We start from the raw sequence: 26,364 nt of genomic DNA on the forward strand, positions 1-26,364 counted from the left end.
AACGGTATTAGCATGTGATTTTGCTACATGAAAAATTTGAAAAACAAAGGCCCTTATTATCTTAGCTACTCCTCTCGATAGTTGGAACTAGCAATCAGTTATTGAGCGGAAAGATGGCTACCAAGAAGTCCAAAAAGGGAGCTGGAGGCTCTAAGAAACCCCAGGCTAGTTTCAATCACGGTGAGGTATCCAAAGTAAAGTCACATGGAAATCAAAAGCGAAAGAATGAGAAAGACACTAAGGACACTAAGGACACTAAAAAGTACAACTTTTTTGTGCGCACAGTGTGGACCTTTATTATGATTAGCGGTTTCTTTATTACGCTTGCGTCTGGCCATTTCTGGTGTGTGATGCTCATCTTGGCGTGTCAAATCGCTGCTTTCAAAGAGTGCATCCGTGTGACGGCAATGTCGGGTCGTCAAAAGAATCTGCCGCTTTCCAAAACACTCAACTGGTATTTCTTGTTTACTACAATCTACTACTTGGACGGAAAGTCGCTATTTCAATTCTTCCAGTATTATGTCGTCAACTACAGGTTTTTGAGCATGATTGCCTCCAACCATTTTTTTATTTGCTACTGCCTCTACGTGTTAGGCTTTGTGATTTTCGTGTGCAGCCTGAGAAAAGGTTACCTGAAATTCCAATTTGCATCGCTGTGCGTTACGCACATGGTTCTGTTGCTGGTTGTTTTCCAAGCACATTTAGTGATTAACAATGTCCTGAACGGTCTCATATGGTTCTTGCTGCCTTGTGGCCTTGTTATTGTGAATGACATTTTTGCTTACCTGTGCGGGATCACATTTGGACGCACCAAGCTGATAGAAATCTCGCCAAAGAAAACGCTGGAGGGTTTCTTGGGCGCGTGGTTCTTCACTGCTATTGCCAGCATAATATTGACCAGGCTTCTGACTCCTTTTTCATACATGACATGTCCAGTGAACGATATACAAACCAATCTTTTCACATCGCTCCAATGCGATCCTAACCCTGTTTTTGTTCCACAGGAATACAGACTTCCACCCATTATTTTCGAAAAACTTAACATCAGCAGCATAACCATAAAACCAATATATTTGCATGCTCTGAACTTGGCAACCTTTGCTTCGTTATTCGCGCCTTTCGGCGGATTCTTCGCCTCCGGGTTGAAGAGAACCTTCCAAGTCAAGGATTTCGGGCAGTCAATTCCTGGTCACGGAGGCATCACGGATAGAATTGACTGTCAATTTTTAATGGGCTCTTTCATGAACCTGTACTACGAGACGTTCATCAGCGAGAAAAGAGTCACCGTTGAAACCGTTATTTCCACCATCCTGATGAACTTTAACGAAAAACAGATGGTGGAGTTGATAAAAATATTGAATGAAGTTCTGTATAGCAATGGTTACCTGAGTGACAAAGCATACAAGCAACTGAAAACCTTGTATAATATTTAAATAGATTCTAAAGCTAAGAACAATGCTTTTTCAAGCTCAATTGTCATTCAGGTGCTCTGCATTCACTTTTGGTAAGTGCTGGAATTCGAAGCCAGTACGACAGCACAAAGCGTGATGTTGGAAACTTTACAGCATTGAGGCACCTCTGACTAATAAAAATGCTCTCGAGAGAAATTTCTTTCGTCGTGCAGCTACTGCTATATTTCACGGTATCGCACATTCAAGTCCAAACTCCACACTTAGCATACAACAGGCCAAATCCTATAATTCGGGGGAAAGGGCTGAGAAATGGTTCTTCAAAGGGCATGGCTTATTCGCTTTTATCGATTTTGGTCAGCCATCCGGCTTTAGCAAGCACTAGCCAGCTTATTTAAATGCGATGATACAGCCTCTAGAAAAGCGTTTCGCCTTAAATAATGGCAGACAAGTAGACATATTGAAACTTGGACGATATATTAACTCCGTGGCTCTTTTTAAGCAAGCTTACAGTGGGTTATGGCATGGGAACTGTATTGTCGTCGAAGCGTACTTTTGGAACTATCGACATTTCGATAACTGACATATTTTTCTAATAGTAACAAGAGGCACGTTGTTTGCCAAAGGTAAGGAACTTCGAACTAAAGTGGCCCCAGGCCCAGAACTGTTATGTCGATATTCAGCCTGGACGAGGAGATATGTAAGTTAACTGTAAATGGGAGTTGCGCAGTATTAGATGACGAAGATGATTTTGAGCACGATTTCTCGAGTGATTTATGGCACAAAAATTTACTCTCTGTTGAACCCAAGGCCGAGGCTCCAAAGCAGTTCCTAAAAGCTTCACCAGCCTCTATTTCAAGTAATATGACCCGTCGTAGACGGTCTTCACTCTACGACAAAATGTCGGTGAATACGCCGCCGAACACGAGAAGGTTCGCGCTATCGACACAGGAGCAGAAAGATGGGAATGATAGCAATAATTCAAGCTATTGTAGCCCCAGTGTGCTGCAAAAACATGGAATGAGGTCTTTAGAGGACTTCAAGCCCATTAGGGTACTCGGCCGTGGGGCCTATGGAAAGGTTTTATTGGTGAGGGACTCGCACACACATCGACTATATGCAATGAAACAACTTAAAAAGGCAGAGATTTTGATTCATGAAGACAAGAGCTCAGATACAGAGGAAACAAAAGATGACGCTCTTGAAAAGCGGCTTGAACGAACCTTCGCCGAAAGAATAATTCTTTCACAGCTGGAGCACCCTAACATCGTCAAACTGTTTTACTCTTTCCATGACCATCATAAGCTATACTTGGTTTTGCAATTTATACCTGGCGGGGAACTTTTCTATCACTTGAAAGAGCAAGGCACCCTTGATGAAAATACTGTAACATTTTACGCGGCAGAAATTAGCTGCGCACTGAAGTTTTTGCACGAAAGAGGGATAGTTTATCGCGATCTGAAACCAGAAAACTGTTTATTGGATGAGAGGGGGCACTTGGTTCTCACTGATTTTGGTCTCAGCAAAAAGAGCGCAGCTGATTCAGACACCCCAGAGAGAAGCGATATAGATGGTGATGCCCTCAATTCTCATTCTGGAGAGCCCGTAAATAAACTTTACTCCATCATTGGCACTCCTGAGTATTGTGCTCCAGAAATATTGGAGGGCAAGCCTTACACGCAGAATTGCGATTGGTATTCACTCGGATGTCTAGTGTTTGACATGCTGATTGGTAAACCGCCCTACACAGGCGTTAACCATAAAGTAATCCTTGGCAAAATTCTAAAGGACAAAACTCCAAAGATTCCGAGTTATTTGAGCGAGGGAATGAAGGACTATCTAGGGGCCTTGTTGAAGAAGGACGTTACCAAGAGATGGGATGTTGACAAGTTCTGGGATAGCGACGGACCGAAACAGAAGAAAAAGAAAGCAGGCCAGGCTAAAACGACTAGCTACCGAGCTCACTTTGTGTTCCGGAAGATAAATTGGGATAAGCTTGAGACCGGGGAATTACAAAAAAGCTCTGTGGGCCCTATTTTGCCCATAATCACAAACTGGGAGCTTGCAGAAAATTTTGATGCTGAGTTCACAGAGATGCGGTTAGACAGTCAGGCAGATGATGGCCGCATCGACATTCTGCCCGTGAATACAAAGTTTGAGCACAAAGACGTCTTCAAGGGTTTCAGCTATGTGGCCAGCTCAAGCTACCTTGATCGTCACTTTCTGTAATTTTGGCATTTTTGATAGACGTATTAGAGGAATAATTTACTTAATAGATGGCGCGACCACGAAATAATGCATTACTCATTATGATCATTGGCTATCTCCAATTATTAGGAAAGCTGTTTTTCACGGCTCAAAGATCTAGTAATACGCTTGAAATATAGGGTGGTGGGTTCGCTGCAATAGCGGAGAGCGAATCGGTATTGCTTCTTTCCTTTTGTGTACGCATACCAGCTGCCAGAGCTCAGCTTGGTCTTTAGGATGTGTTTCCCAATCAAGTGGTTGACCCTGTCCCGCGCTTCTTGTGCCGCTTCGCTATTCGCAGCCGAAAAATCTTTAACTTCGTAAGGGCCGTCCACAAACGGTTGTATCAAGTCTACTAAGCCTTCGTTAGGATTGTCCCACTGAGCCCATGTTGAGCTTGCCTTAATACAAGTCAAGAGCTCTTTTTTAGTGAACGACACAGAGGACATCTCTTCCTGGAGACAAGTTTGCGGGAACAGTTTCACACCAAAACTTAAGCACGTCCTGATAGCACATCTTACAGTTTTCTTTCTAACCAAAAACGTCTACAGATATATATGTCTACGGAGTTTCAGATCGCGACGTATTGGCGACGATCATCTTCAGTGTGTTACAGACGGCGGGCATCGTAGCAGAAAAAAACCACTACGCGTACTACGGTAGGGGAAGCTTCCAAGCTGCAAAACAAACGGTGCAGAAAGCGAGATGTACTTGTTTGCTTGGGTCTGAACTTTAGTTGTCCTTTGTTGTGATTTTCATTCCCTGCATCTGTTGTCGATAAAAAAAATGGCATGCTATCCATCTCTCACCAGTTTCACGAAGCATAAACGCGAGACAAGGAGTATATGAGCTTCACTCGAATCATTCGAGACTTGAGCGTGCGTGCCTTGGCCGTCCTTGACTTAGTAGGGACGCGTTTTAGGCAATCTAACCATGTCTGGCGCCGTGGGAAAGGAAAGGGAATATCAACAATTGTATTGGGCGTTTTCGGGCTGATAGTCCTCGGGCTCATTATTGGAGTAGCGCATAAGTCTAACGAAGATCTTGACTTCCTTGACTATGATGGCGGCGCTCCAGGTGTGGACTATGCCTATGAAGATTTAGGCGGCGACGCAAGCTATGAGCCGCCAGCAGATGAGGAGGTCGGTAGAAAACCCGATGACCCGCAGGTTTCAGAAGCAACAAAAAAGGCTTTTAAAGAGGTTTTGGATGCCATTCAGGCAAACTCGCCTGAGGGCCAATTGCAGGTGTCGAAAGGCAGCGAATGTAACCTTATGGATATTGGCGTCACCGATACCTCAAAGTTTGATAGGCTAACGAAAGAGTCGTTAGAGAAGTGTCTTCAAATTCCCGAAGAAATGACAAAAACACTGCACGAGGCTCATAAAAAATTCAGGGCCGCTATCGGTGAGAAACTAATGCCAATGTTCCGCAAATTGGATACTCCGGCCTTTAGTGGCGATGGTATATTGATTGTTGGTGGTGGGAAATATTCTGTATTTGCGTTACCCGCTATCAAAGCTATAAGAGAGAACAGTGGATTCAAGCTTAAAAGTTCCATCCCAATCGAGATTATAATTCCTCCAAGTGACAAAGCGGATAGAGGTTTCTGTGATAACGTCTTGCCCAAAGTTGACCCCTTGGGTCTAACCAAATGTGTCTTTTTAGATGAAATGTTTGATGCTGATACTTTGTCGCACATAGAAGGCTACCAAATCAAAGCTCTAGCTTTGTTGGTTTCTAGGTTTGAAAGAGTGCTAATGCTTGACGCTGACAACTACGTGGTGAACTCTATCAATGATTACTTCACCAGTTCAGCTCTAAATGATAAGGGTCTTATCTTGTGGCCAGATTATTGGCGCCGCCTGCATCATCCCAAGTTGTACGGAATTGTGGACCTTGGGGTATCTCCTGATCACATCTCAAGGTATTCTGTTGACGACGTTTCGCCCGATTACATGTACAAAAAGAGTGTAACAGACACACCGTTTCACGACTTTAGGGACGCGCTTCCTGATGGGGGGACTGAGTCAGGCCAGCTTTTGGTCGACAAAAAGAAGCATCTGGATTCCATAATAATGAGCTTGTACTATAACTATAACGGCAAATCTTACTACTACCCAATTCTGGGACAAGGATTTGCTGGCGAGGGTGATAAAGACACTTTTGCGTTGGCAAGCAGGGTCATGCATGGACCCGGCTCCTTTTATCAAGTCAAGACCCCAGTTGATACCCTAGGTCATTGGGCCGATGCCAAAGATGAAATTAGGCTATTAGAAGAAGAGTACGAGAATGTTGAGAAAAAGTTTAGAGGGTGCGCAATGCTTCAACACGATTACATCGAGGACTCCAAATTCTCATCATTAGCAAGGGAGGTTCTAGGCAATACGATCAGAAATAATGAGGAAAAGTTTTGCGATGAATGGGCTGCGAAGAACAAAGGCAAGTTCAGTGCTGAGGAGAAAGCACGCAGAGAAGAGTGCAAAAAAAGCAAGGAGGTTCAGGATGCACTCCATGAGAAAATGAGGGCCTCTTACAAACTCGATGATTATCTGGCTTTCTTCTCGTTTACTGGGGTATCATTTGTTCACTCGCACTTGCCCAAGTATGACCCATGGGAGTGGTACGAGAATGGAGATATGATGTTTGACGGGAAGAAAGCGAAAAAAAACCACAAGAATGATCCTGACTACGTTCCAGCTCACTCGGGAAACTACCGCATGTATGACTCCAAATTTAACCAAATTTCTTCCTACGATTTAGAGTTGGCAAACTGGTCTGCATTCAAAAGTTATCTATGCGACTTGGAAGGTGGTTACAAAAATTTCGGGTACCTTTCTAACAAGATAGATTCCACCAAATCCCCAAAACAAAGCAACAAAGACATGTGCAAGTACATTGAAGAGAGAGTTGAGTACTTAAAGAGCACTTCTTGGAATGATTACGATGTGTAAGTTGGGCATGGAGCTTTAGGGTGTCAGCTACCACTTAAAGTTTTTTGGCAGCTCTTAATTTCGACGGAATCGTCTTTTCATTAGTGGGTTGGAAAAGTTCTCGCATCAATCAAAAGAGAGTACTGTGATAATTTGCAAAAATTTGTACATGAGTCCGCCTAAATTCGGAGGTACACATGCTTCTTTGAATGTAGCATCCTTTTTGCATAGCAAGATGAGGATGCTCCGTATAAAAGATTTAACTTCGCTTGTACAGTATACCCATTGTTTATATTTCAGGTTAGCTAGCTTGAATACCAAGCGCGAAGCTCTATATAACTTTGTGCTTAAAATGTTGCTGATCCGCACATCGGGCTGTTCCTGTGAACGTCCGAGGCATCGGGCTTGACGCTCCGATGTAATCCAAGCGAAAATGCTAGCTTGCGCGAATGGACGAGCTGCCTGAGCGGTTCGAAGAGAGTGTACTTTGGCGGAAGCGCTATGATCTCAGAGCAGCGAAGAGGGGCATCCAAGCAGCGGTAGGATTTTGAAGGTTAAACGCTCATGAGCTTATATTTAGTCAAGATGAAATCTTCACTCCATAAACATAGCCAGGGCGACTGCACAGGGAGGGACACTTCCCCAGGGACGGAGCAGAAAGGTAATTGGGGGGGGGACATGCGGCCGTTAAGCTGCGTTCAATTTCTTTATTGCCTTGGCCAGTGACATTTCAACCTCCGCGGCCACTGTGTTGACTATTTCTGCGGCAGGAACAACGTCGTGGATTAAACCAACACCAGTCCCCGCATATCTGATTGTTCTTGCTTTGACGCCTCCATCGGTATCTCCGTGAGCAACCTCCTGCTTGTGCAGGCTTATGTTTTGTTCAACTGGCATGCCGTTCTGGGCATCGAGAAATGTTCTGTTGACAAAGGCTCTGCCGTCGTAGTCGTCGGGCCACCCGTTGGTCTCTTTGACGCGGTCGAAAAGTCTCGATCTTACGGTGCTGACTCCGCCATCCTCCGCCCGAAGAAGCTCTTGCTGGTAGCCTTTGGCAACAACGGCTTCGTGAGAGGCCAAGAATCTGGTACCCATCACCACACCGTCCGCGCCAAGCACCAGCGCAGCGGCCGCGCCCCTACCGTCGACGATCCCTCCGGCTGCTAACACGGTGGTGCGGCCGAAGCCGTGTGCGTCGAGCGAATCGCGGAGTTCAGGCACTAAGGATATCACGCTAGCTGACCTTTTCATTCCGTGCCCACCAGCATCGTTCCCCTGTGCGACTAGCACATCAGGCTGTGCCGCGCGCACCACGTCGAGGCCTTCTTTGACGCCCGCGACCTGTATCCAGATCTGCGTTCGACTCTGCGTAGCGTCCCGGATCCGGCTCGCCCAGAGAGCGTACTGTTCGTTGCTGGGCGCAGCGAAGAGCCACACCGCGGCCGGTACAAACTGCTGAATCACTTGCACGGACCGTTCCAGGTCGCACCCCCATAGTACGAATCCTATCCCTATTGGAAGAACGCCCGTCTGCGTGGGAACAGGCGGATCCAGACCTCTGAGAAGGCCCACAGCGTTCTTCATGTTGAGCGCCAGCTCGTCCGTGTCATAGCCTCCCGCGACAAACCCCAGCCCGCCTGCGTGCGACACGGCCACCGCGAGAGCCGGCTGCGAGATGCGCAGCATTGGTGAGCAAGCTACAAGAGGTGACCGGATCCAAGGGTATATCGATCGTAGCGAAGAGCTCATTCTACAGGTTTTTTGTCGGGTTCATGAACCCTGACGGAGGCATCTCGTATTCAAGCGCCAGTGACTTTATATCGGAAGAATGGGAGCTGGAGACGTAAGTGGCTGGCCACGCGGCATCACTGCTTACACAATTCAAGCAGCAGCGATTGGAGGCCTTCTGGGGCCACGTGAAAGGGCAGAAAGGCGTTTAAGTCTGATTGACACATTAATGCAAGGTTCAGCGGGGGCTCGGACCCCCCATTTGATGATTTGACGTTTGATGGCGGGGACCGAGGCCTAGGACGGCGACGCTTGGCGATTATGAGTGCGGATTGACATGTTCTGTGGTCGAGCTCTTTCTTCCAAATCGCACGGCTGGAGGCAGCGAGGGCTTCAATAGCTTGGCTAGGCCGACGGCACGCGCAGGTTCTCCAGGGAAAGAGTTAAGGAAAAAGCAGGGCCACTCTCGACACTTGGCGAGCCCATCGCTACGACAGCGAGCTCCCGGAGCAGTAGAGACTGTGATCGCGCCTGGTGCTATGAAATACGCGCTGAAATTGAGATATGTGATAATTACGAGACCCTCATAAACACTACAAGCACCTCGGCACCCTGGAACGTGCGAAGGAGACCAAAAAACTACCAAATTCCATCAACCAGACCATGCGTCTGTGCTGCGAACAACAAGGCGTTGGCTCACGAGCGCGCGCAAAAATCCAAGCGAACTTACTGCATTTAACAATATATATAAGCACCGGCTAATACTGGCCAATCGCGGCCAGTTCGATCTCCCAGAAGCCTGATTTATGCTTGAATTTACCAACAAAAACCAAACTGACATTTTAATAGTCATTTAAATGAACCACTGGAAACTGGATCTCACACGTGATCTGGGAGCGAGTACTACGGTACTCAGTTTCTCGAAGGGCTTACCCGTACTGCTGGTTGCTCTTGAGTACTCGCTGGTCATGCTATAAAGGCCAATGGCTACGTCCAGAAGCCAGGTTAAGGGAACCGAGGTTCCGAAAGCACTCTTGCAAGGCTCTTATTCACATATCTCTGTCTCGCAGCTATGAAACCATTCATTTCAGGCAAACGGTTCCTTTCCGGCAAAGTGCCCGCTTCATTCAAGTCTCTGGTGTACTCATCGCACGATGCGGAGGACTGCACCAAGGTGCTGTCACTGCACCAGTACGCGGCCAAGGCGCCGTCAGAGAGCTCCATAGTGCTCCGGACGCTCGCGTTCCCCATCAACCCCTCCGATATTAACCAGCTGGAGGGTGTGTACCCTTCGAAGCCCAAAAAGACTCTCGAGCTGGGCACGAAGGAGCCCAGCGCGATCGCGGGCAATGAAGGTGTGTTCGAAGTGGTGCATCTGCCGCAGGGCGTGCGCGGGCTGAGCGTTGGCGACATGGTGATTCCGCTGCAGGCGAACTTCGGGACATGGTCCACGTTCCGGACTTGCCAGGACGCGTCACAGCTGGTGAAAATCGAGGCGTGCGACAAGCTGGCGGCCGCGACGATAGCGGTCAACGGTTGCACCGCGTACCAGCTGCTGAATAATTATGTCAAATGGGACAAAAACGGCAATGAGTGGCTGGTGCAGAACGCGGGCACCTCGTCGGTTTCGAAAATCGTGACGCAGCTGGCGCGGCTGCAGAACATCAAGACGCTGAGCGTGATCCGCGACCGCGACAACTTCGAAGAAGTTGCGCGCGACCTGGAAACGAAGTTCGGCGCGACCAAGGTCATCTCGGAGTCGCAGAACAACGACAAAGTATTCGGAAAGGAGACTCTTCCGTCGATCCTGGGGCCCGAAGCCCGCGTGAAACTTGCGCTGAACTCCGTCGGTGGCAAGTCTAGCTCGTCAATTGCACGGAAGCTGGAGACAGACGCCACGATGCTGACATACGGCGGGATGTCCAAGATGCCGGTTGTGCTGCCCACTTCGCTCCATATATTCAAGGGCTTGAAAAGTCTAGGCTTCTGGGTCACACGCAACTCGCTCCTCGACCCTGAAAACAAAAGACAGACGGTCGAGTGCGTTGCCAAGCTGTACGCGGATGGCAAGCTTTTGTCACCCAAAGAAGAAGCACGCGTGCTGGAGTGGGACGTTCACAATATGTCCGACCAAGAAGTGTTGGAGCTCATCAAGAAGGGCATCAAGGAGAAAGGCAAGAAGAACATCGTGTGCTTGAAATGGTGAGAGATTCTGGCCGCTTTTATCCTCTATGCGCAATGACAAACACATGACAGATATGTAGCTAATGACCAAGACAAACATTCACGTATTATGACTTTCTAGCAAAGGCAGTAGGCCTGCGAGTGTGCGCGTAACTCCCGGCAAATGGTAAAGGCACGAGCTTCTTCCAGATGCTTTTACAGCCCAGGAATGTGTTGGGGAATGCTCGACGTTACTAAAGCCTAGACGCGGAGAAAATATCGGATAACGTCGCTGCTGGCCTTCAGGAAGGTTCTGCAGGAAATCAACGGTAGCGCTGTTTACGCGAGGAGATAAGCTGCTGAAGCCTTTTACTATTGTATGTGCCAAAGCTCCTTTAACGGCTTGCAAACTATTTAATTCATGATCATAAAGCGACGTTTACTTAAACCTGGCTGTGGCCAAGTAACGACGACCTAAAAATATGCCTGTTATCGACACCATAAGGTAGCCGATAACTTCCCACCTCGTAATAATACTTTGCGCGCTTTCCGCTATCCAGTCAGCCAAGGCGGTGAATACAATGCAGCCGATGAAACATGTCGATGTGAATATTGGAGACACCCTCCTAGACAAGTGAACAGTGGCTACAACCATTGGCAAATGCCCTGCGAATATGGATACCAAGATCCACTCAGACTTGTACATGACGGTTTGGCTACCGGAGCCGCCCTTGCCGCACACCAGCAGGGCTGTGCCGAGAATCATTAGGTTGAAGACACCGACCAAGCTGATTTCACAGTTCGACACGAAGTTTCTGTCACGGCTAGCGGTGAAGGGGCGGATGGCTCCCTCCTTTGTGTTCTTAGCGTTGGCGGTCCATTTGCTCCACAAGACAAAGACGGGGCCTATCGTTAGAGCGCCCAATCCGCATATGAGCGCGCCCTTTAGTCTATCAAAAAGGAAAGGGTCATTCAGCTCGCCGGTGTCTTGGTTGATTGAGAGTTTGCCCGACAAAACGTCGCACGTTGCCTTGGTATACGACACGATCAAGATCCCAATCAGAATCACCACCATCATCAAAAAGTTTTGAAGCAGATGCCTTCTCGACGCCAGTCCGGTCACGACCAAAAGCAGCGACACGATCTCGAACATCGATGTGTTGTGGATTATGGCGATGTCGAGCGCCGGCGACAGGTTCAGTGACATAAGGAAGGTGTAGCCGGCGATTGATATCAGGCCAGCGAGGATGGCGAACTGAAGAGCGCGCTTGACTTGCCTTCCGACCTTTGATGCTCCTTGCATCTGTGCTTCGGCATCGCTCCCTATGTTGTAGTCCTGAATGGCCACCCAGAAACCCATATTCCAGATTTCGCGCCTGTTTGTCTTGCCATATCTCACGTAATAGTACACCTGGGTGAGAGGCGCTACCAAAATCCACGAAGAGCAGTGTGCGAACAGGAAGTACAGAACATCCAGTGTTCCTTGGACAGATGTTGAGTAAATGTGCGATATACATTTTATTTGCACGACATAGCCAAGCACAGCTGTAAGCCATAACGCGATACGCATTGTACAACGAAAAAATTCAACTGACAGCTGCGGGGTTTGCTAAAGGAGGGTGTAGAGTCAAGACGCTACTTCAGAGATTTGTTGTGAGTTTTGAGCGTTTTCCTCTGCACTATACGAAGCTCGTACATGTATTCTCTCACCAGGTCATCTCAATAAGCGCCTTGGAGCTCGTGCGAGGAAATAAAAGATCACACAGCCTCCTTTTGCTTATCCATCATACAAGATAAGAGACTTCGTGGCCAAGCTGGTTAAGGCGTGCGACTGTTAATCGCAAGATCGTGAGTTCAATCCTCACCGAGGTCGAATTTTTTGGACTTTTTTGCTCTCCTAGCATTTGAAATTAAGCCATGCAAGCGGAGGTTTCTCTCAAGAAGCAGACCACGCTGCCGGGCTCGGCTATACAAGGATGCTATCCCGCTAATCCCGCTAATCTCCAATCCGTTTCCTGAAACCGTATTTACATGTTATGTTTAGTCTACTGTGGCATCTCCCACGCCAGGTGCTGCGGGGCGCTGGAGCCAGTCTTCCGCTCGAGCTGCTCCCGCAGAGCACGGTTTCGCTCGTAGAGCCAAACTAGGTAGTTATAGCCTGAACCAGAAGGCGTAAGTTAGTATCTGGGGTGCTTAAAACGTAGCGCACAGGGCATTAGACATACTTTTGGCGTAAATTTGTAGTTCTGATCTGCTCTGAGCAGACGTCAGATCCGGGACTATGTCAACTAGGGTGTCGTAAGTCTGGCGCATCGCCTGGCGCCGCCGTTGTTCTGACGACACATGATTTTGACGTTTCTGGTCTTCTGACAGTGAACTTTCACGCGAGGCTCGCTTCCTCTTTCGTTGATCAGCTGGGTCGGCACCTGTATCAGAAGGTGCCGTAGAGTTGGTCATGCTGTTCCGCGGCCAATATTGAGCTCTGCGTGTGCGAGACGAGTGCTTGTTTAGACTTTCGATAAGAACTTATGAAGTAGAGTTTTTCAGATTAGCTTGCATAGGACAAATCGCAGGAAATTGGACCGAGGAACAAGGACACTGGGGGTAGTTCTCTGCGGTCAATGCCGAAGACACCGGCCACCGAATTGGCGCCCCTGGATGACTGTAACAAGCTTACGGAAAATTCCAAGTTTCATGCATTTGCGATGTGCAACAATGCAAACGCGACTACAGGCATGGGCATCGACATTCCGTGCGCGCGAGTCCAAATAGCGAGCTGTGCCGACACGTTACAACTGTTGGTATAATACTAACTTCATGGCTGTTCGTCCCCACCGTATGACATTTTGAGCCCCTATGACTTCATGATGTACCCCTCCCGCGCACGCGAGAAAGATCAGACGAAGCAGTTGCTTATGTCCCGCCAGAGACGTGAGATAGTAGTGTAGAAGCATGGTACCAGCCACACCTAGTTCCTGACCACTACTGCTGCTTTGGCTTCACTCATCACCCAATGACATAGAATCTGTTCTCGTGACTTTGTCCTAAGGTCAGTATTTAGCAGATCAGTCACTTATCCATCAAGAGCTTGCGTGGCGTAATGGCAACGCGTCTGACTTCTAATCAGAAGATTGAGGGTTCGACCCCCTCCGTGAGTGCTATTATTTTTTTAATTTTTCGCAAATATCACCGATGTGGCTAGCCTCTTCAAGCGTGAAGAGGTGAAATAGTTGATCGGCATTCAGACTTGGTTATACTAGTGGCAGCCCTCCAAATTTCCAATTGCGTCGAATGCCATGCATTACAGGTCAAAGATCTTTGAAATAAACGTTCCACCTTCAGTACTAAATGCTAGGGACCTTCCAAATGCCACTGCACTTCTCACTGCTGCGTACATAGTGTTCACGCTAAGCCTGTGGTGGGTTAAATGGAGTTACCCCTCGTTGGAAGCCAATGCCGATGCTACCCGTGCTCCAGTTTTCTCTCCAATCCTGCAACTCGTCCCAGCCCAGACTCTCTACGACCCTTGGTCGCTTGTGCTGTCAAATCTAGTCGACGTCAAATGGTGGAAGATAGGCGTAGACTTGCTAAACCTGGTGGTTGGGGGCTCGTTCATTGAGCGCAATTGGAACAGCTCCTGGGAACTCGTACGCTTCCTGCTCGTGATAGGGTCGGTCTCGAACTTAGTCGTGGTTCTAGTTACCATCTTGTCCAGCGCCGTTTTTCCAAAAGTGCGGCTGGACACTCCCTTGGACGGAAACTACACTATGCTTGTGGGGTTCTGTATAGTTTACAAGCAGCTGATTCCTGAGACAACCATCTTCCACATTCGAAACCTACCTCTAGTGTCCAAAAACTTTAGATTCAAGCTGCTCCCGATCTTTGTCCTAGTGGTTTCCACCGTCACTCAACTGATGTTTCTTCGTCATTTCTCAGAACTCCTTTCCATATGGGTTACATTTCTGTGCTCCTGGGTCTACTTAAGGTTTTTTCAAGTCCTGCCTCCAGCAATAACGGGCGCCGCGTCTAGGAGCTTAGTTGGCGACGCCTCTGACACGTTCCAGCTAATCTACTTTTTCCCCGACATCATAAAGCCCTTTCTGAGCCCAATATTCAATATGTGCTACTGGGTCTTTTGTGTTAAGCTCCGCATCAGGGAGCCTTTTAACGAGGATGACGTTGACACAGGGAACTCACTTGCGGAGCAGCGCGGTGCCAAGGTAATTACAAGCCAGGTCGAGGAAAGAAGAAGGAAACTGGCTCTGCAGGTTTTACAAGAAAGAGGCACTGTTTGAGTGGTGGTAAAGAGCGGCCTGATGCGCGGCCATTTGCGTCAGATGGGTGTAAATATAAAGTATTACATATATACAGGTATTGAGCGGCGAGGGAGCCTATTTTGTTAGCTCCTCCAACGTTATGATGCGGGATGGCGCAGACTTGGAGGCGTGCATATCTTGGACGCTCTCCAACTGCAGCTCCAACGCGGATTTCTTGCCGCCCTTCTTCACAAGGTGATCGTGGCCCCCCGCTTGGGCTTGCTGGATCTGCTGCAGCAGTGGGTCGTTCTCCTTCACCAAGTACCCGCGCTTCTTCTCGTTGCTGTAGTAGTCGATGTCCTTACGCTTGACGGGTCTCGCTTGCAGCGGTATTCTGCCCCTCTTTTGCAAAAACCATTGGGGACTTAGATGCGCTTTTAGACCCAGTTGGTTGAAGTAGCGAGCGGTGAACTCACCGCCCGCCTTTTCGATGGCCTGGATGGCGTCCTTAGAGGCTCTTGTAGCCTCAATCTTGATGGGGAGGTTGTAGAACTGTTTGCCCTCGCCCAGGACCTTGATCCCATGCTTTATGGAGCCCGTCACCAGCCCGATGTCTTTCATTTTCTTCATGTCCAGAGTCTCACCGGGGGCCAGGTTCAGGCGCCCTTTGCGGTGGAACCACATTATTCTTTCCAGATTCAGCTCGTTGAGCGTCAGAGATGTGACGTTTGTGAAACCGATCTTGGGAAACAGCTTGTAGATGGGCGTCTGGCCACCCTCGAACCACGACTTAACCTTCCCGCGCGCTTTCTGACCCTTCTGACCTCTTGTCGACGTTTTACCTCTGCCAGAGGACGGACCTCTTCCGACTCTTTTGTATGCCTTAATCGAGCCCTCTGAAGGGCGTAGCTGGGAAAGAATAGAAACCTGCCGGCATTGCGAGACGGCGAGCTGCCTCAAGCCGGTCTGAATCCCCTGGAAAACCCCAGTAGAGCGTGTCAAAAGCATTGCAGCGGCTGATTTCGACCAATACGGAAGCTTACAGACCGGTTTCTCTTGCCCAAGAAGCGCATCCTGCCAATTAGAAAATTTTAGTAGAACGGGTTTTCGTGTGCTCTCCGCTCCATTGTATGTGACCTCGAATCTCAGCGGTATTTAACAACAGCTTCTATGGCCAAGTTGGTAAGGCGCCACACTAGTAATGTGGAGATCATCAGTTCAAATCTGGTTGGAAGCATTTATTTTTCAATTTTTAATATTTTAACTATCGAAGATGAAGCTGATGATCTGCGAGTGGCACGTGATTAGAGTGCATTCGATGTCATCAGTCAATGACGTCTTCTACACCCAAAACTACGCGAAGTCGAGCGCCTACTATTTCTGGAAGCCATTCTTGCTGAGAGATCTGCGATTTCGACGAATGCGTTTTTTTGGCGCAGCGTTTCCTGGTAGCTTGACGATGTGATTGGACCTAAAGTTAGTTCTCGTTTACGATCCAAAGCACCCAAAAACGGTGATCATGACAACAATGACGCATGGAACGCGAAAAAAAGATAAACAGGCACTGTGGGCTTGAAAAAGCCCGGAGAATGTCGCAAGGCGTAGGCGTGCAGTGAGAATTGAAATATGTGGGTATTGATATTATATGCTTAGGTCCTTGAATGGAGAAAATGGTCGTAGATTACATATCCGGAAGGGTGTTTAGGTTTCCGGTGCCGCCCTTCGGGCGAAAAAGTGCGTTTTTTAGCAGCCTTGGGCATCGGGATCAGTCCGAGTCCGGGTTCACAATGCGTAGAGGCCCGTGTTCTTGTGTCACGTCTGGTAGCGAGCCATTGCTGAGCCTTATTCGGCCGAAGCTGTCCTCGAAGGTGGGACTCGCTTGTAGGTATTCGTCGGTGAACTGAGCGTCGTTAGACGAGGAAGAGGCGTTCAGCGAGGTGTTGCGGCGGGTCGCCCCGGCGAGCGGCACGGCGCCCGTACCGCCAAAAGAGTAGGGCTGATGCTGTTTCGTTTCCTCCAAGTCGGCCTCGCGGCGGTTGCGGCGGCGCCAGAACAAAAAGAAGACGGTCGCTGCTATTAGGAAGGAGCCCACAATGGCGCCGATGACCACGCCCGCGATGGCGCCGCCTGAAAGCGACTTTTTGGATTTGCCGTTTGAGTTGTTCTTGGTACTGGCGTTGGCTTGCGCGGAGGAGCTGGGGGCCTCCACTATCGTCGTAGCAGTCACGTACATGGTCGAGCGATTATTGTTGGACAGTGTAACGACTGACACAGACGCAGTGACCATGGTGGTGCGCGAAAGGGTTACCGACGTGGCCGATACGGAGGGCGAGTTTGTAGCTGAAACAGTAGAGCTGGTGCTCGAGGGCGTGGCCGAGCTTGAGGTGGAGGAGGAAGCTGGGGAAGACGAGCTTGGTTGAGAAGACGACGATGGCGACGACGACGACGAGGCGGAGGACGTAGCAGCGCTGGTGCTGGAGCTTGTGTCGGAGCTCGAAGTGGAGCTCGCGCTGGAGGAGGTGCTGGAGCTCGAGCTGGAGCTCGAGGCGGAAGTGCTGCTCGAGCGCGTGGTGGAGCTTGAGGTTGTGGAGCTCTGGGAGCTGGAGCTCGTGCTGGACTTGGTGCTGGAGCTTGAGCTTGAGCTCGTGCTCGTGCTCGTGCTGGAGCTAGTGCTGGAGGCCGAGCTGGAGCTCGCGCTCGAACTCGCCGAGGCGCTCGGCACCGACACGCCCTCGCGGACGTAGACCTGCATGTAGCCCGAGCCACCGCACGTATCGTAGGGCCAGCCCGCGCACTTGGTGTTGCAATTGCTCGAGTCCCCGCTCGAGGCCCCGCCCAGCGCAGAGGCGTCGCCGCAGTAGCAGGTGTTCCCGCCCAGAAGCGCGGCCACTTCGGACCCGTCGCACTGCTCCTCGCAGTACGACACACTCTGGTATATGTAGGAGCCCTTGGAGCTCAGGGCCGACTCCAGGTCCGCCTCCTTGTAGCACCCGACCTGCGAATAGCTTGCTGTCGCAGCCTGCGACACGCGCGCCATCGACGTAAGCGCGAGCACTGCCCACGGTACTTTCAAAAGCGTTTTCATCGTATCCGCGACCCTAGTTCCACTTGCCGGTCCTGGGTTGTCGCGCTGTGAGCGAATGCAAGAGGTTTCGGTGACACGACTAAACTCTGAATCAAATGCTCGAAATTTGTTATATTTGTATTTTGGCAAAATATGCGTGGAAAATAGCGCGATACGAAACGTCGCAGAGCGTCCAGGCCCCGAGTTGACCGGGTAACGCGTGTATGTTTACTTTTAACTCATGGCTCGAGCTGCTCACTCAGTCACGTGACCCGGTGTCCCCGTGACCCACCGCTGTCGCGGGACCCGTCCTGAGGCATGTCCCTGGGCCTGCGGCTGGCTCTGCCACAGGGCCGGACGCTCGCCTGCGCTCTCAAAGGGCCCGCGCCAGCTCCAGCGTGTAACACCAGGCAGAAGCTCGGCGGCTAGCCCGAATCACTGTTTCGTCCGTAGCGATACGGGTCGACTGCGAAAATTAGCCCGCGCCTATTAGAAACCAAGAGAACTGCAGCGTCCAGCACGCCTGCCACACCATAACGTCGCGCAGCCCATTCTTGCCGCGACGCAGAAGCATGTGGTCGTCGTAACCGGCACTTGCTTGCGCATGAGCATTTCGTGGTGTTTCCCCAATCGGCGGAACCCAAAAATGTTTCGGTGCTTCGCCCCGTTCCTATCACCTATGTACCGCGACTTGTTTACGAGAAGCGAGTCCGGTATGCAGGCCGCTTGCGTATGTGTCATGCACGGAATATGCACCGAAAACCGTATGCTGGAGTCTGGTCACGTGAGCGCACGCAAGGCGACGCTAGATTTCTTCGTTTGTATACAGAGCACACTGCAAGGACCCTTAGCGAAGGTCTATCCGCGTAGAACACCTTTGGCTACCAGCATTGGCATGATTGCGAGTGCGTCGGACGGTCAAACAATGATTCGCGGTAGGCGTTGACGCACAGCTATCGACGGTTAATGACGATGATATGTTGGTGCTGCACGCTGGGTATGCACAGCTTTGCATTATGCTTGCGTTGTCGTCGCCGGGAGCCTCGGCGCGATTGTGATCATGTGGTCATGGATGTAGGAAGCAAAAATAAATGGACGAGACCGGAGTCGAACCGATGACCTCTCCCATGCTAAGGGAGCGCGCTACCAACTACGCCACACGCCCAGATGTTGATATCTGGAGGGGGTTTGGCCGGGTACTTATTCTGCGGGGGCGGTCAGACAGTGAGCCTGGGTGTACGGGACTTCTAGGGCTGTCGTGTGGGTGTATAGAGATGGGCTTGGCACGGGCGGTGGGGGCGATGAGGGCGGTGAGCGCGATGAGCGGAGCGAGCGGCAGCATTGAGGTGGATCCGGATTTGTTCTACACCGCCTGTGACTCTTTTACTCTACACGGGAACTCGCTCGCCGCTCGCTTTTATGTTTATGTCATAGGAAACACTTTTGAGAATACTCAGGTGTTTTCGACAGAGACACACCGAAAACGTCAGTCGCTCCGCCTAATGCTAAACACCGGCTACGCAGCAAAGCCTATCCGCACGCCCTTCTGAAAACACTAACAATTAACTATGAATATTCACATCCTACAACTTACAAATAGCCGCCTTGCGAGCACAGGTTGTAGAAGATCGTGTTTTTGTCAGCCAGCAGGTTGGATGGGCTGTCAAACTCCTTCACCTCGCCCTGGTCCAGCACCATGATCTTGTCGCTGTCCATCACAGTGTCTATCCGGTGCGCAATGGTCAAGATGGTGCGGTCCTTGAACTCGGCCCTGATTGTCTCCTGGATGAGCCGGTCAGTCTCGGAGTCCACCGCGGCCGTGGCCTCGTCCAGCACCAGGATCCTCGACCGGTTGAGAAGCGCTCGTGATAGACACAGCAGCTGCCTCTGGCCGACAGACAGGTTGCTTCCGTTCTCGCTGATCTTGGTCTCAAGCAGGTTCTTCGTCTTTTCGGGACCTTCTTCGTTGGCCATCTTGAGAATATGAGGCTTCAAGTGCGACAGTTCCAGCGCTCTCCAAATCTCGTCGTCGGAGTACTGCTCAAAGGGGTCCAGGTTCGACCTCACGGAGCCCTCGAACGCTTGTGCGTCTTGAGGAATGATCGACAGATGCGACCTCAGATCAGCAAGCCCGATCTTAGTGATATCAACCCCATCAATAACAATGGTGCCGCCACATGGCTCAAGTATTCTGAACAGCGCGAGCGAAAGAGTGGACTTGCCCGCGCCCGTCCGTCCCACAATACCGATCTTCTCCTGCGGGTTAATCTCAACGTTCAGTTTCTTCAGCACCGGGTCCAAATTCTCTCTATAACGCGCAGAGTAGTCCTTGAAGACAACGTGTCCCTGTGCAGGCCAGTTCTTCTCTGGCCGGCAGTCCTCGATGACCGGGGGCGCCTCTGGGGGGAGGTCGCAGTACTCAACTATCCGCTCCACCGAAACAACATTTGTTTCTAGCTGAACCGACATCCTCACGATCCACATCAGCTTGTTGGTGACCTGGAGAGCGTAACTCATAAGCAAACCCACCATACCTGTGGATAGTGCTTTATCTCCGGTGGTTGTCGCAAGGGACAAAAGCGCCGTTGTCAAAATCATAAGTGCGCCAATCGACTCCAATCTAATCGACAGCCATCTATTGGTTGAGCGGAAGTTGAAAACACAGTTTATGTTGAACTGCACTGCTTCAATATTGAGGTAGTCAAAACGTGAGAAATGGTTGAACGCGTTGATGACCATGTGTCCAGCGAGCGTCTCGCTTAGCATCGACATGATTGGCGAAAAACTCGTGCTCATTAGCCGCTTGAGCTCCCTGCTTAAAGTCACATAAAAGACTTGGTAATAAAGATAGATTCCAAGTAGAGCTGCATTCACAAGCAAAAAGAGAGGCACCTGGTAGCCAATAATAACAACAACCACGACATAATCCAAAATAGAGATCAAAAAGAAGCTGATAACGTACTGTACGTTGTCGTCAACAGAATTCATGTCACTCGAGAACCTGTTAATTATACGGCCAACGGGTGTGGTTTCAAAAAAGCTCATAGGGCTTCTCAGCACTGCGACTGCCATACTATCGTGTAGCTTCCTGGACGCTCTGATAGAGCACACCAACAGTAAGACAATACTTCTAGCGCTATTGAAAAAGGCGGCTCCCAAGGAGATCAAAACATAAATCCCCACAAAAAACACGGCATTTCTATTTTCCCCGTTCTTCTCATTCTTCTCGGACCAGTGCTTCAACCAGAAATTCTCGCCGACCAAGAGGACTCTTGAAAACCCTATGAAAACGAGGAACAAAACGGCTCCCAAAATCCCGCAAGCCTTCAGATAAGCGACGTATACCTTAGTCTTGACCCTACCTTTCTCCTTCTTTTCTGCTTTTTGCGCGGTCTTCCTGGTGTCAGCATTAAGATCAATTATTTTGCGAGCCCTCAAAGTAGCCATCGATGCCTTTCTTGATCTAAAATCGGACGAGAATGCATTGTCAAGTTCGAATGGCACCTCTGGATTAATCTCTTCTTCCAAAGCATCATCTTCGACTTCTTGTAGATCAACAGGGGGCTTCTGCTCTGGAATAGGTTCATCATCCTTTACAGCCGAGCTATCAGAGCCAAACTCTGCAATCAAGGTCTTGAGCTTTGACTCGGCGTCTTTGCTCATAATTTCATCAAATGAACCTCTCTCAACAATTTCTCCGTTTTCTAAAGCATATATGCTTTGAGAGTGCTTCAGGACGGATATAGAGTTCGTCGTTAGAATCACCGTTTTGTTTTTCAACAATCCTGTCTTTCTGCTCAAAACATGGTCAATAATGCGTTTGCAAACCTCAGCATCAACAGCACTTAGGATGTCATCCAAAAGGTAAACATCTGACCTAGAGTAAACCGCTCTTGCGAGAGAAATCCGTGCTTTTTGGCCCCCAGATAGAGAGATACCTTTTTCTCCAACAAGGGTCTCATCGCCATCGGCGAGAATTCCTAGGTCAGGAAGGAGTTGGCACGCTTCTATGGTGGCTTTGTAGCTGGCTTCATCATATTTGTGCCCAAATAAAACGTTGTATTTCACACTGGCGTTAAGTATCCAGGCCTGTTGGGAACATAGTGCAACTGAGTCGCACCTGAAATGCATCTTAGGTGTCGCTTGATCATGTGAACTACTTATGCATGGTAGCTGGCCTAACAGCGCATGCAAAAACGTTGATTTTCCTGCACCGACGCGACCAACAACGCAGACCAGTTGCCCCTTTAAAGCCTGAAATCCATCGATGTTTTTCAAGGCCACACGCGAGCTCTCGATCATCGCTTCTTCATCGTAGTTTTCTTCGCTTGTTGCTTTAGTAGGCAAATTGCGCAAGAAGGTTGCATTATGCACTTCGATGACGGGGACGTTTGGATCGTCGGGTAGACTCTCGAACTCAATGAAAGATTTGTCAAGTTCCTTTGCTAATAGAAAGTCTTTCAATCTTCCCATAGAAACACCAGTTTCAATGAAGTTTATTATGGTGCGAGGAATTGTATAAATGCAGTCATTGAGTATATCAAACAATGATAAAGAGGGAAATACAATCTGTGGCGTCAGCGGAACATCCATTACCAATGCGTAAATCAAAAACGTGGATGAAGCAACCAAAATAGGTACACAGTTCCATGCAAATAGCGTTAAGTTATTCATGACAGCAATCTTTTTGAAACTTTCAAGTTCTAGCTCGTTACGAACATGGTCGAGTCTTTTCAGCATAGGCTCTTCCCAAGCGTACAGCTTGACAGTTTTGACAGAATTTAGAATTTCTGTGACAGTCTTTATTCTTGCATCTTTATATTCCATTTGCTTTTTGATGAGTACTTTGATCTTTCGAGACAAGTAGCTGTTGATTGGAAACATAACCGCCATTATAACAACACCGCCTGCAGTGGAGTACCCCAGAAATGTGTATAAAGACACAAGTGTTGTTAGAAGAGCAATGGGCGATCCGACCAGTTCTTGAGAGGTCTCAAAAAACCTCTGAATTCTGAGGACGTCAACTGCCATCATGTTCATAATGTCACCAGCAGTTTTGCCCTCGCGAGCTTCCGAAGACAACTTGAGGGACTTCTGATAGAGCATTGTCATAAGCGCTCCTCTGATCCCCATCCCGGCCTCAAAAATCATAATGAAAAATTGGTTTGATAGGCAGGTTGAAACTAGCTTCATGAGGAATAATGCAAATGCAATAAAGACGGCGTTGATAAGAGGATGTGTGCGCTCGCGGTCTTGATTAAATTCCTCGATAAAGAGCCTCAAAAGCTGGGGCTGCAGAATCGTCATGAAGTCCTTGACGACTTCAATGGATATCGCTATGATAATAGTCTTTCCAAAAGTATTCATGATGGCCCATAGAAGGGAATTTCTCCCGGTCCAGTTTTCTTTGGCCCAACTGGCACCCAGCGCGCCAGCCTTCTCCTTGATGCTCAGATTGATTGGCGGCAAAGGCATGTTATGAGGGTCTTTGATCTCACCATCGCGGTACACTTGCCCGATAAGTTTGTTCATCCAAGTGAAGGTCAAGTTCTGCAAAAGGTTGCACTCTTGGTACATTTTATGCTCTTCATAGTAGTTTAACAGCTCTTGGGACGGCTTGTAAGAGAGGAGGTCGTAGAGGAAAATAGAGATGGCATTTACAAGAAGGGCGACTTCCAGAAATGCCCCGTAGCTCCCGGTGACAATGACGAATCTTTCATCGGGGTAATGGCTTATCCTCTGACCGAGTTGGTATCCCAAGAGGAAGATCTGGGTCAGGTAGTAGAAGAGCTGCCCCGCCAAGGATGCAGTAGATTTATAGAACTCTATTACCTGAGAAGGTAGCGAAATTAAAGCCACGTACAGCAGTTGAGAAACCAAGCCCCACTTCGTGATTTGGGAAGTATCGGGCCCACATACGGATAACGCGCAAATGAAAAGTACAGATTGCAACCCGATATTTGACAAGTGGAGAAGATGTCTGGTAGAAATAGATTTCCAGGAGGAAACATATCTAAAATTGGGAGGTACACGCCTTTCGCGCGCGAGGCGAGCTAGTTGAAAGACGCCAATAATTGCGAAAAACGATGCATGGCCCACTGACACAGCTGACAAAAAGCAGGGATTCAGGGCATTTGTTTTGTGATCCGGGTACGGCCTCAGACCATACGCACAGTCTTTCTGTCCCATGAACTGTCGTTTTATGGTATGTGTTTGTTGGTAAGTTGCCATCCGCACCTGCGAAAGCTGAAAACTTTAAATAGTTTCTTCGATAAAGATAAAGGCGACAATGGACGTCTGAGCATCGGCCGAATGTCGGACAACAGAAATTTGGAGAGCTCCAGAATGCAGTGAGCGGTCATGTTCAAGAGCATTTCCAGAGCGCTATAGGTTGGGGCCCTCAACATAATGTATCTAAATTCTAACAGAGACACCCTAAACGGTATGCGCAAAGTACACGAATCCCGGTTAAATTCTTTTATAAAGCTTAGGCAGATGGCGCGCCTTACCAATCCCACGCCCAAGAAGTCAAGAACCTCTGTGCTGCCTTTCGTATTGCTATTTGGCAGAGCTGTATTATTTATAGGGGCGAGCTATTCTCAGAAGTGCTGCGCAAGATATTGTATGAAGAGAAAGTCTTCAGAATAAGTGCCTGGACACATACGTATAAAAATGCCAGACCACGCATGACGCTCGCGCTTGTTTACAACAGGAGACGCTGCCTTGTTATAAAGACCTCTCTACATGAGAAAGAAATTCAAGAAAGAGTGCGGAACTCACTTTCCAGCTGTGGAACTTTGCGCTATGGGTGCGAATACATAAATGTCTCGGTCTGAAAGCTTGTTGCTACTTGAGGGACCACGTAGTTGTAGGAGCACGAGCTTGAGCTGAACATACGAAGGGGCCAACCAACTATGTTATTGTCGCGCCTTACTTAAACCCACAAGAACAAACTCAATACTTGCATAAATATCACTGGGGAGCTCGCAAGTTGTCAGAAGCGGCTGACGCCCCGGCTGGCAACCCGGCCGTTGCCAAGGTCTATACGTTTACTCAACACTTATTCCCATCCAATCAATCACAACACACGGCTCATCGCGCTAATTGGTTTTTGGCTTCTGAAAAGTCTCTTTCCACTTAGTTGACAACAGGGTAAGAATTCGATGAGCTCTCTAAAGGAAATCCAGCAAAATACTGCGCGCCGGAAGCAGGTATACAAGCCGATTCTCGACAACCCATTCACAGATGAGGCACACATGTGGCCCTACGTACGCGACCAGCCGCTCGTCGCAGAACTGGTTCGTAGTCACGTGATAGAGCCTTTGGCGCACGCACACGCAATGAAGCTTCAGGGCACTCTCAACGCTCATTTCGGGTTCAACAGCGTGGTGCAGTACTTAGAAGCGCCGCCCACCTCAGACTCCGTGTTCTTATTTGTCTGCAATCGCGACTCCGTGCCAAGCGTGTTGCTGTCACAGATCCCAATTCTCGCACAAGTCAGCAGTTGCGACATCACATTAGTGCCACTGCCACGCGGTACCAGCGATTCTTTGGGTGCTTGCACCTCGACAGACCATGACGGCCTCTTACTGGTGGTTCAAGACGGCAAATTCGACCCTCACATCGCTACCCAACTGAGCGCACACGTAGATCACGTGAAAGAAAAGCCCTGGCTGCTATTCTCCAAGTCGCGTATAGCAGCGCTGTCTTCTACCGCAGCCATCAGCTCTAAGTCCAAATCGAAGTCTAAGTAGACGACGGTCTTATGTGTTGATCCATTTTAGGAGGACGTGCAATTCAGCTCCCGCTGTCTTTTGATCACGGCTACTAGCATTTTTTTTTTTCAGTGTTGTATCTGGAAGATTCGCTGCGATGAGCCAAGTTTCCTATACTTATAAAGAGGGAAATACGCATAAGCAAGCCTAATTGTTTCGCCAGAGAGCCTGTATCTCTTGAGTTTTACGCTGTCCCCTTCTTTGTATCTCTTTTCGCTCACAATCGATCCCTAGCAACTGGAGATGGTGGTTCTGAATCCTAACAACTGGCACTGGGTCGACAAGAACACATTGCCATGGACCCAAACCTACATGCAAGAGCTAAAGATCTCTTGTGATGCCAAAGACGGCGCAACCACAGTACGTGTTACCAGAGTCAATTCTGTTTCAGGCGATTCGCACGTCTCGCAGCGCAAGGGTAAAGTCATTTGTTACTTCGACCTCGACCTCTCGTTTGCTACAGAGGTTGTGGAAGCCGAATCAGGGAATAGCGTCTGCGAAGGCAAGATCGTGGTTCCAGAGCTTGTTCATGATGAAACGGATTTCGAAATCCGCCCTGAAGGATTTGGTGATCACCATGCGTTAGTCAGAGATGAGTTCGTTCCTCTGTTGCGCGAAGCTCTCTGCAAGTATCAGCAAGACCTCATAGATCACCACTCCAGGGATGTGCAACAGTCGTGAACAGGCAGGGTTCCAAGGGCTGCCTTGTTATATTTTTGAGGAATATACAGAGAAAATATAGAAAGTAAGCTAAAATGAAGACTAAAGTGGCGGTCCGGACAACCGCCA

The 26,364-nt window shown here is 49.0% G+C and overlaps 14 protein-coding genes and 4 non-coding genes across 18 annotated transcripts; 10 read left to right on the forward strand and 8 right to left on the reverse strand.

The window, feature by feature from the left end:
- Positions 1-113: 113 nt before the first annotated feature.
- Positions 114-1,433, forward strand: CDS1 (phosphatidate cytidylyltransferase; the record flags this gene model as incomplete). Its single annotated transcript, XM_002552565.1, has 1 exon — positions 114-1,433. One exon carries the CDS (start codon positions 114-116, stop codon positions 1,431-1,433), a length of 1,320 nt encoding a protein of 439 aa, XP_002552611.1.
- Positions 1,434-2,078: 645 nt separating this feature from the next.
- YPK3 (putative protein kinase YPK3) lies at positions 2,079-3,638 on the forward strand (the record flags this gene model as incomplete). Its single annotated transcript, XM_002552566.1, has 1 exon — positions 2,079-3,638. One exon carries the CDS (start codon positions 2,079-2,081, stop codon positions 3,636-3,638), a length of 1,560 nt encoding a protein of 519 aa, XP_002552612.1.
- Positions 3,639-3,742: 104 nt separating this feature from the next.
- Positions 3,743-4,105, reverse strand: KLTH0C08954g (KLTH0C08954p; the record flags this gene model as incomplete). The annotated part of the gene is made up of 1 exon (XM_002552567.1): positions 3,743-4,105. The coding sequence occupies one exon, from the start codon at positions 4,103-4,105 to the stop codon at positions 3,743-3,745; it is 363 nt and encodes a 120-aa protein (XP_002552613.1).
- A 396-nt stretch (positions 4,106-4,501) lies between these two features.
- KLTH0C08976g (alpha-mannosyltransferase) lies at positions 4,502-6,610 on the forward strand (the record flags this gene model as incomplete). Its single annotated transcript, XM_002552568.1, has 1 exon — positions 4,502-6,610. The coding sequence occupies one exon, from the start codon at positions 4,502-4,504 to the stop codon at positions 6,608-6,610; it is 2,109 nt and encodes a 702-aa protein (XP_002552614.1).
- Positions 6,611-7,276: 666 nt separating this feature from the next.
- Positions 7,277-8,338, reverse strand: KLTH0C08998g (nitronate monooxygenase; the record flags this gene model as incomplete). Its single annotated transcript, XM_002552569.1, has 1 exon — positions 7,277-8,338. The coding sequence occupies one exon, from the start codon at positions 8,336-8,338 to the stop codon at positions 7,277-7,279; it is 1,062 nt and encodes a 353-aa protein (XP_002552615.1).
- Positions 8,339-9,389: 1,051 nt separating this feature from the next.
- ETR1 (enoyl-[acyl-carrier-protein] reductase) lies at positions 9,390-10,523 on the forward strand (the record flags this gene model as incomplete). The annotated part of the gene is made up of 1 exon (XM_002552570.1): positions 9,390-10,523. The coding sequence occupies one exon, from the start codon at positions 9,390-9,392 to the stop codon at positions 10,521-10,523; it is 1,134 nt and encodes a 377-aa protein (XP_002552616.1).
- Positions 10,524-10,919: 396 nt separating this feature from the next.
- Positions 10,920-12,050, reverse strand: CSG2 (mannosylinositol phosphorylceramide synthase regulatory subunit; the record flags this gene model as incomplete). Its single annotated transcript, XM_002552571.1, has 1 exon — positions 10,920-12,050. One exon carries the CDS (start codon positions 12,048-12,050, stop codon positions 10,920-10,922), a length of 1,131 nt encoding a protein of 376 aa, XP_002552617.1.
- Positions 12,051-12,279: 229 nt separating this feature from the next.
- KLTH0C09064r lies at positions 12,280-12,353 on the forward strand. Its single transcript has one exon. It is a non-coding gene; the product is annotated as a tRNA-Asn (tRNA).
- Positions 12,354-12,525: 172 nt separating this feature from the next.
- INO4 (Ino4p) lies at positions 12,526-12,937 on the reverse strand (the record flags this gene model as incomplete). The annotated part of the gene is made up of 2 exons (XM_002552572.1): positions 12,526-12,638; positions 12,706-12,937. The coding sequence occupies 2 exons, from the start codon at positions 12,935-12,937 to the stop codon at positions 12,526-12,528; spliced, it is 345 nt and encodes a 114-aa protein (XP_002552618.1).
- A 629-nt stretch (positions 12,938-13,566) lies between these two features.
- Positions 13,567-13,638, forward strand: KLTH0C09108r. The gene has a single exon. It is a non-coding gene; the product is annotated as a tRNA-Arg (tRNA).
- Positions 13,639-13,776: 138 nt separating this feature from the next.
- On the forward strand, positions 13,777-14,775 carry KLTH0C09130g (uncharacterized protein; the record flags this gene model as incomplete). Its single annotated transcript, XM_002552573.1, has 1 exon — positions 13,777-14,775. The coding sequence occupies one exon, from the start codon at positions 13,777-13,779 to the stop codon at positions 14,773-14,775; it is 999 nt and encodes a 332-aa protein (XP_002552619.1).
- A 96-nt stretch (positions 14,776-14,871) lies between these two features.
- On the reverse strand, positions 14,872-15,744 carry MRPL10 (mitochondrial 54S ribosomal protein uL15m; the record flags this gene model as incomplete). Its single annotated transcript, XM_002552574.1, has 1 exon — positions 14,872-15,744. The coding sequence occupies one exon, from the start codon at positions 15,742-15,744 to the stop codon at positions 14,872-14,874; it is 873 nt and encodes a 290-aa protein (XP_002552620.1).
- A 156-nt stretch (positions 15,745-15,900) lies between these two features.
- KLTH0C09174r lies at positions 15,901-15,973 on the forward strand. The gene has a single exon. It is a non-coding gene; the product is annotated as a tRNA-Thr (tRNA).
- Positions 15,974-16,501: 528 nt separating this feature from the next.
- On the reverse strand, positions 16,502-17,821 carry WSC2 (Wsc2p; the record flags this gene model as incomplete). The annotated part of the gene is made up of 1 exon (XM_002552575.1): positions 16,502-17,821. The coding sequence occupies one exon, from the start codon at positions 17,819-17,821 to the stop codon at positions 16,502-16,504; it is 1,320 nt and encodes a 439-aa protein (XP_002552621.1).
- A 1,071-nt stretch (positions 17,822-18,892) lies between these two features.
- KLTH0C09218r lies at positions 18,893-18,965 on the reverse strand. Its single transcript has one exon. It is a non-coding gene; the product is annotated as a tRNA-Ala (tRNA).
- Positions 18,966-19,390: 425 nt separating this feature from the next.
- BPT1 (ATP-binding cassette bilirubin transporter BPT1) lies at positions 19,391-24,031 on the reverse strand (the record flags this gene model as incomplete). Its single annotated transcript, XM_002552576.1, has 1 exon — positions 19,391-24,031. The coding sequence occupies one exon, from the start codon at positions 24,029-24,031 to the stop codon at positions 19,391-19,393; it is 4,641 nt and encodes a 1,546-aa protein (XP_002552622.1).
- A 932-nt stretch (positions 24,032-24,963) lies between these two features.
- Positions 24,964-25,554, forward strand: POP3 (Pop3p; the record flags this gene model as incomplete). Its single annotated transcript, XM_002552577.1, has 1 exon — positions 24,964-25,554. The coding sequence occupies one exon, from the start codon at positions 24,964-24,966 to the stop codon at positions 25,552-25,554; it is 591 nt and encodes a 196-aa protein (XP_002552623.1).
- A 264-nt stretch (positions 25,555-25,818) lies between these two features.
- HCH1 (Hch1p) lies at positions 25,819-26,256 on the forward strand (the record flags this gene model as incomplete). The annotated part of the gene is made up of 1 exon (XM_002552578.1): positions 25,819-26,256. The coding sequence occupies one exon, from the start codon at positions 25,819-25,821 to the stop codon at positions 26,254-26,256; it is 438 nt and encodes a 145-aa protein (XP_002552624.1).
- Positions 26,257-26,364: the final 108 nt, after the last annotated feature.

This window comes from Lachancea thermotolerans, assembly GCF_000142805.1.
Source record: "Lachancea thermotolerans CBS 6340 chromosome C complete sequence".
In the NCBI taxonomy this organism is placed as follows: Eukaryota; Fungi; Ascomycota; class Saccharomycetes; order Saccharomycetales; family Saccharomycetaceae; genus Lachancea; species Lachancea thermotolerans.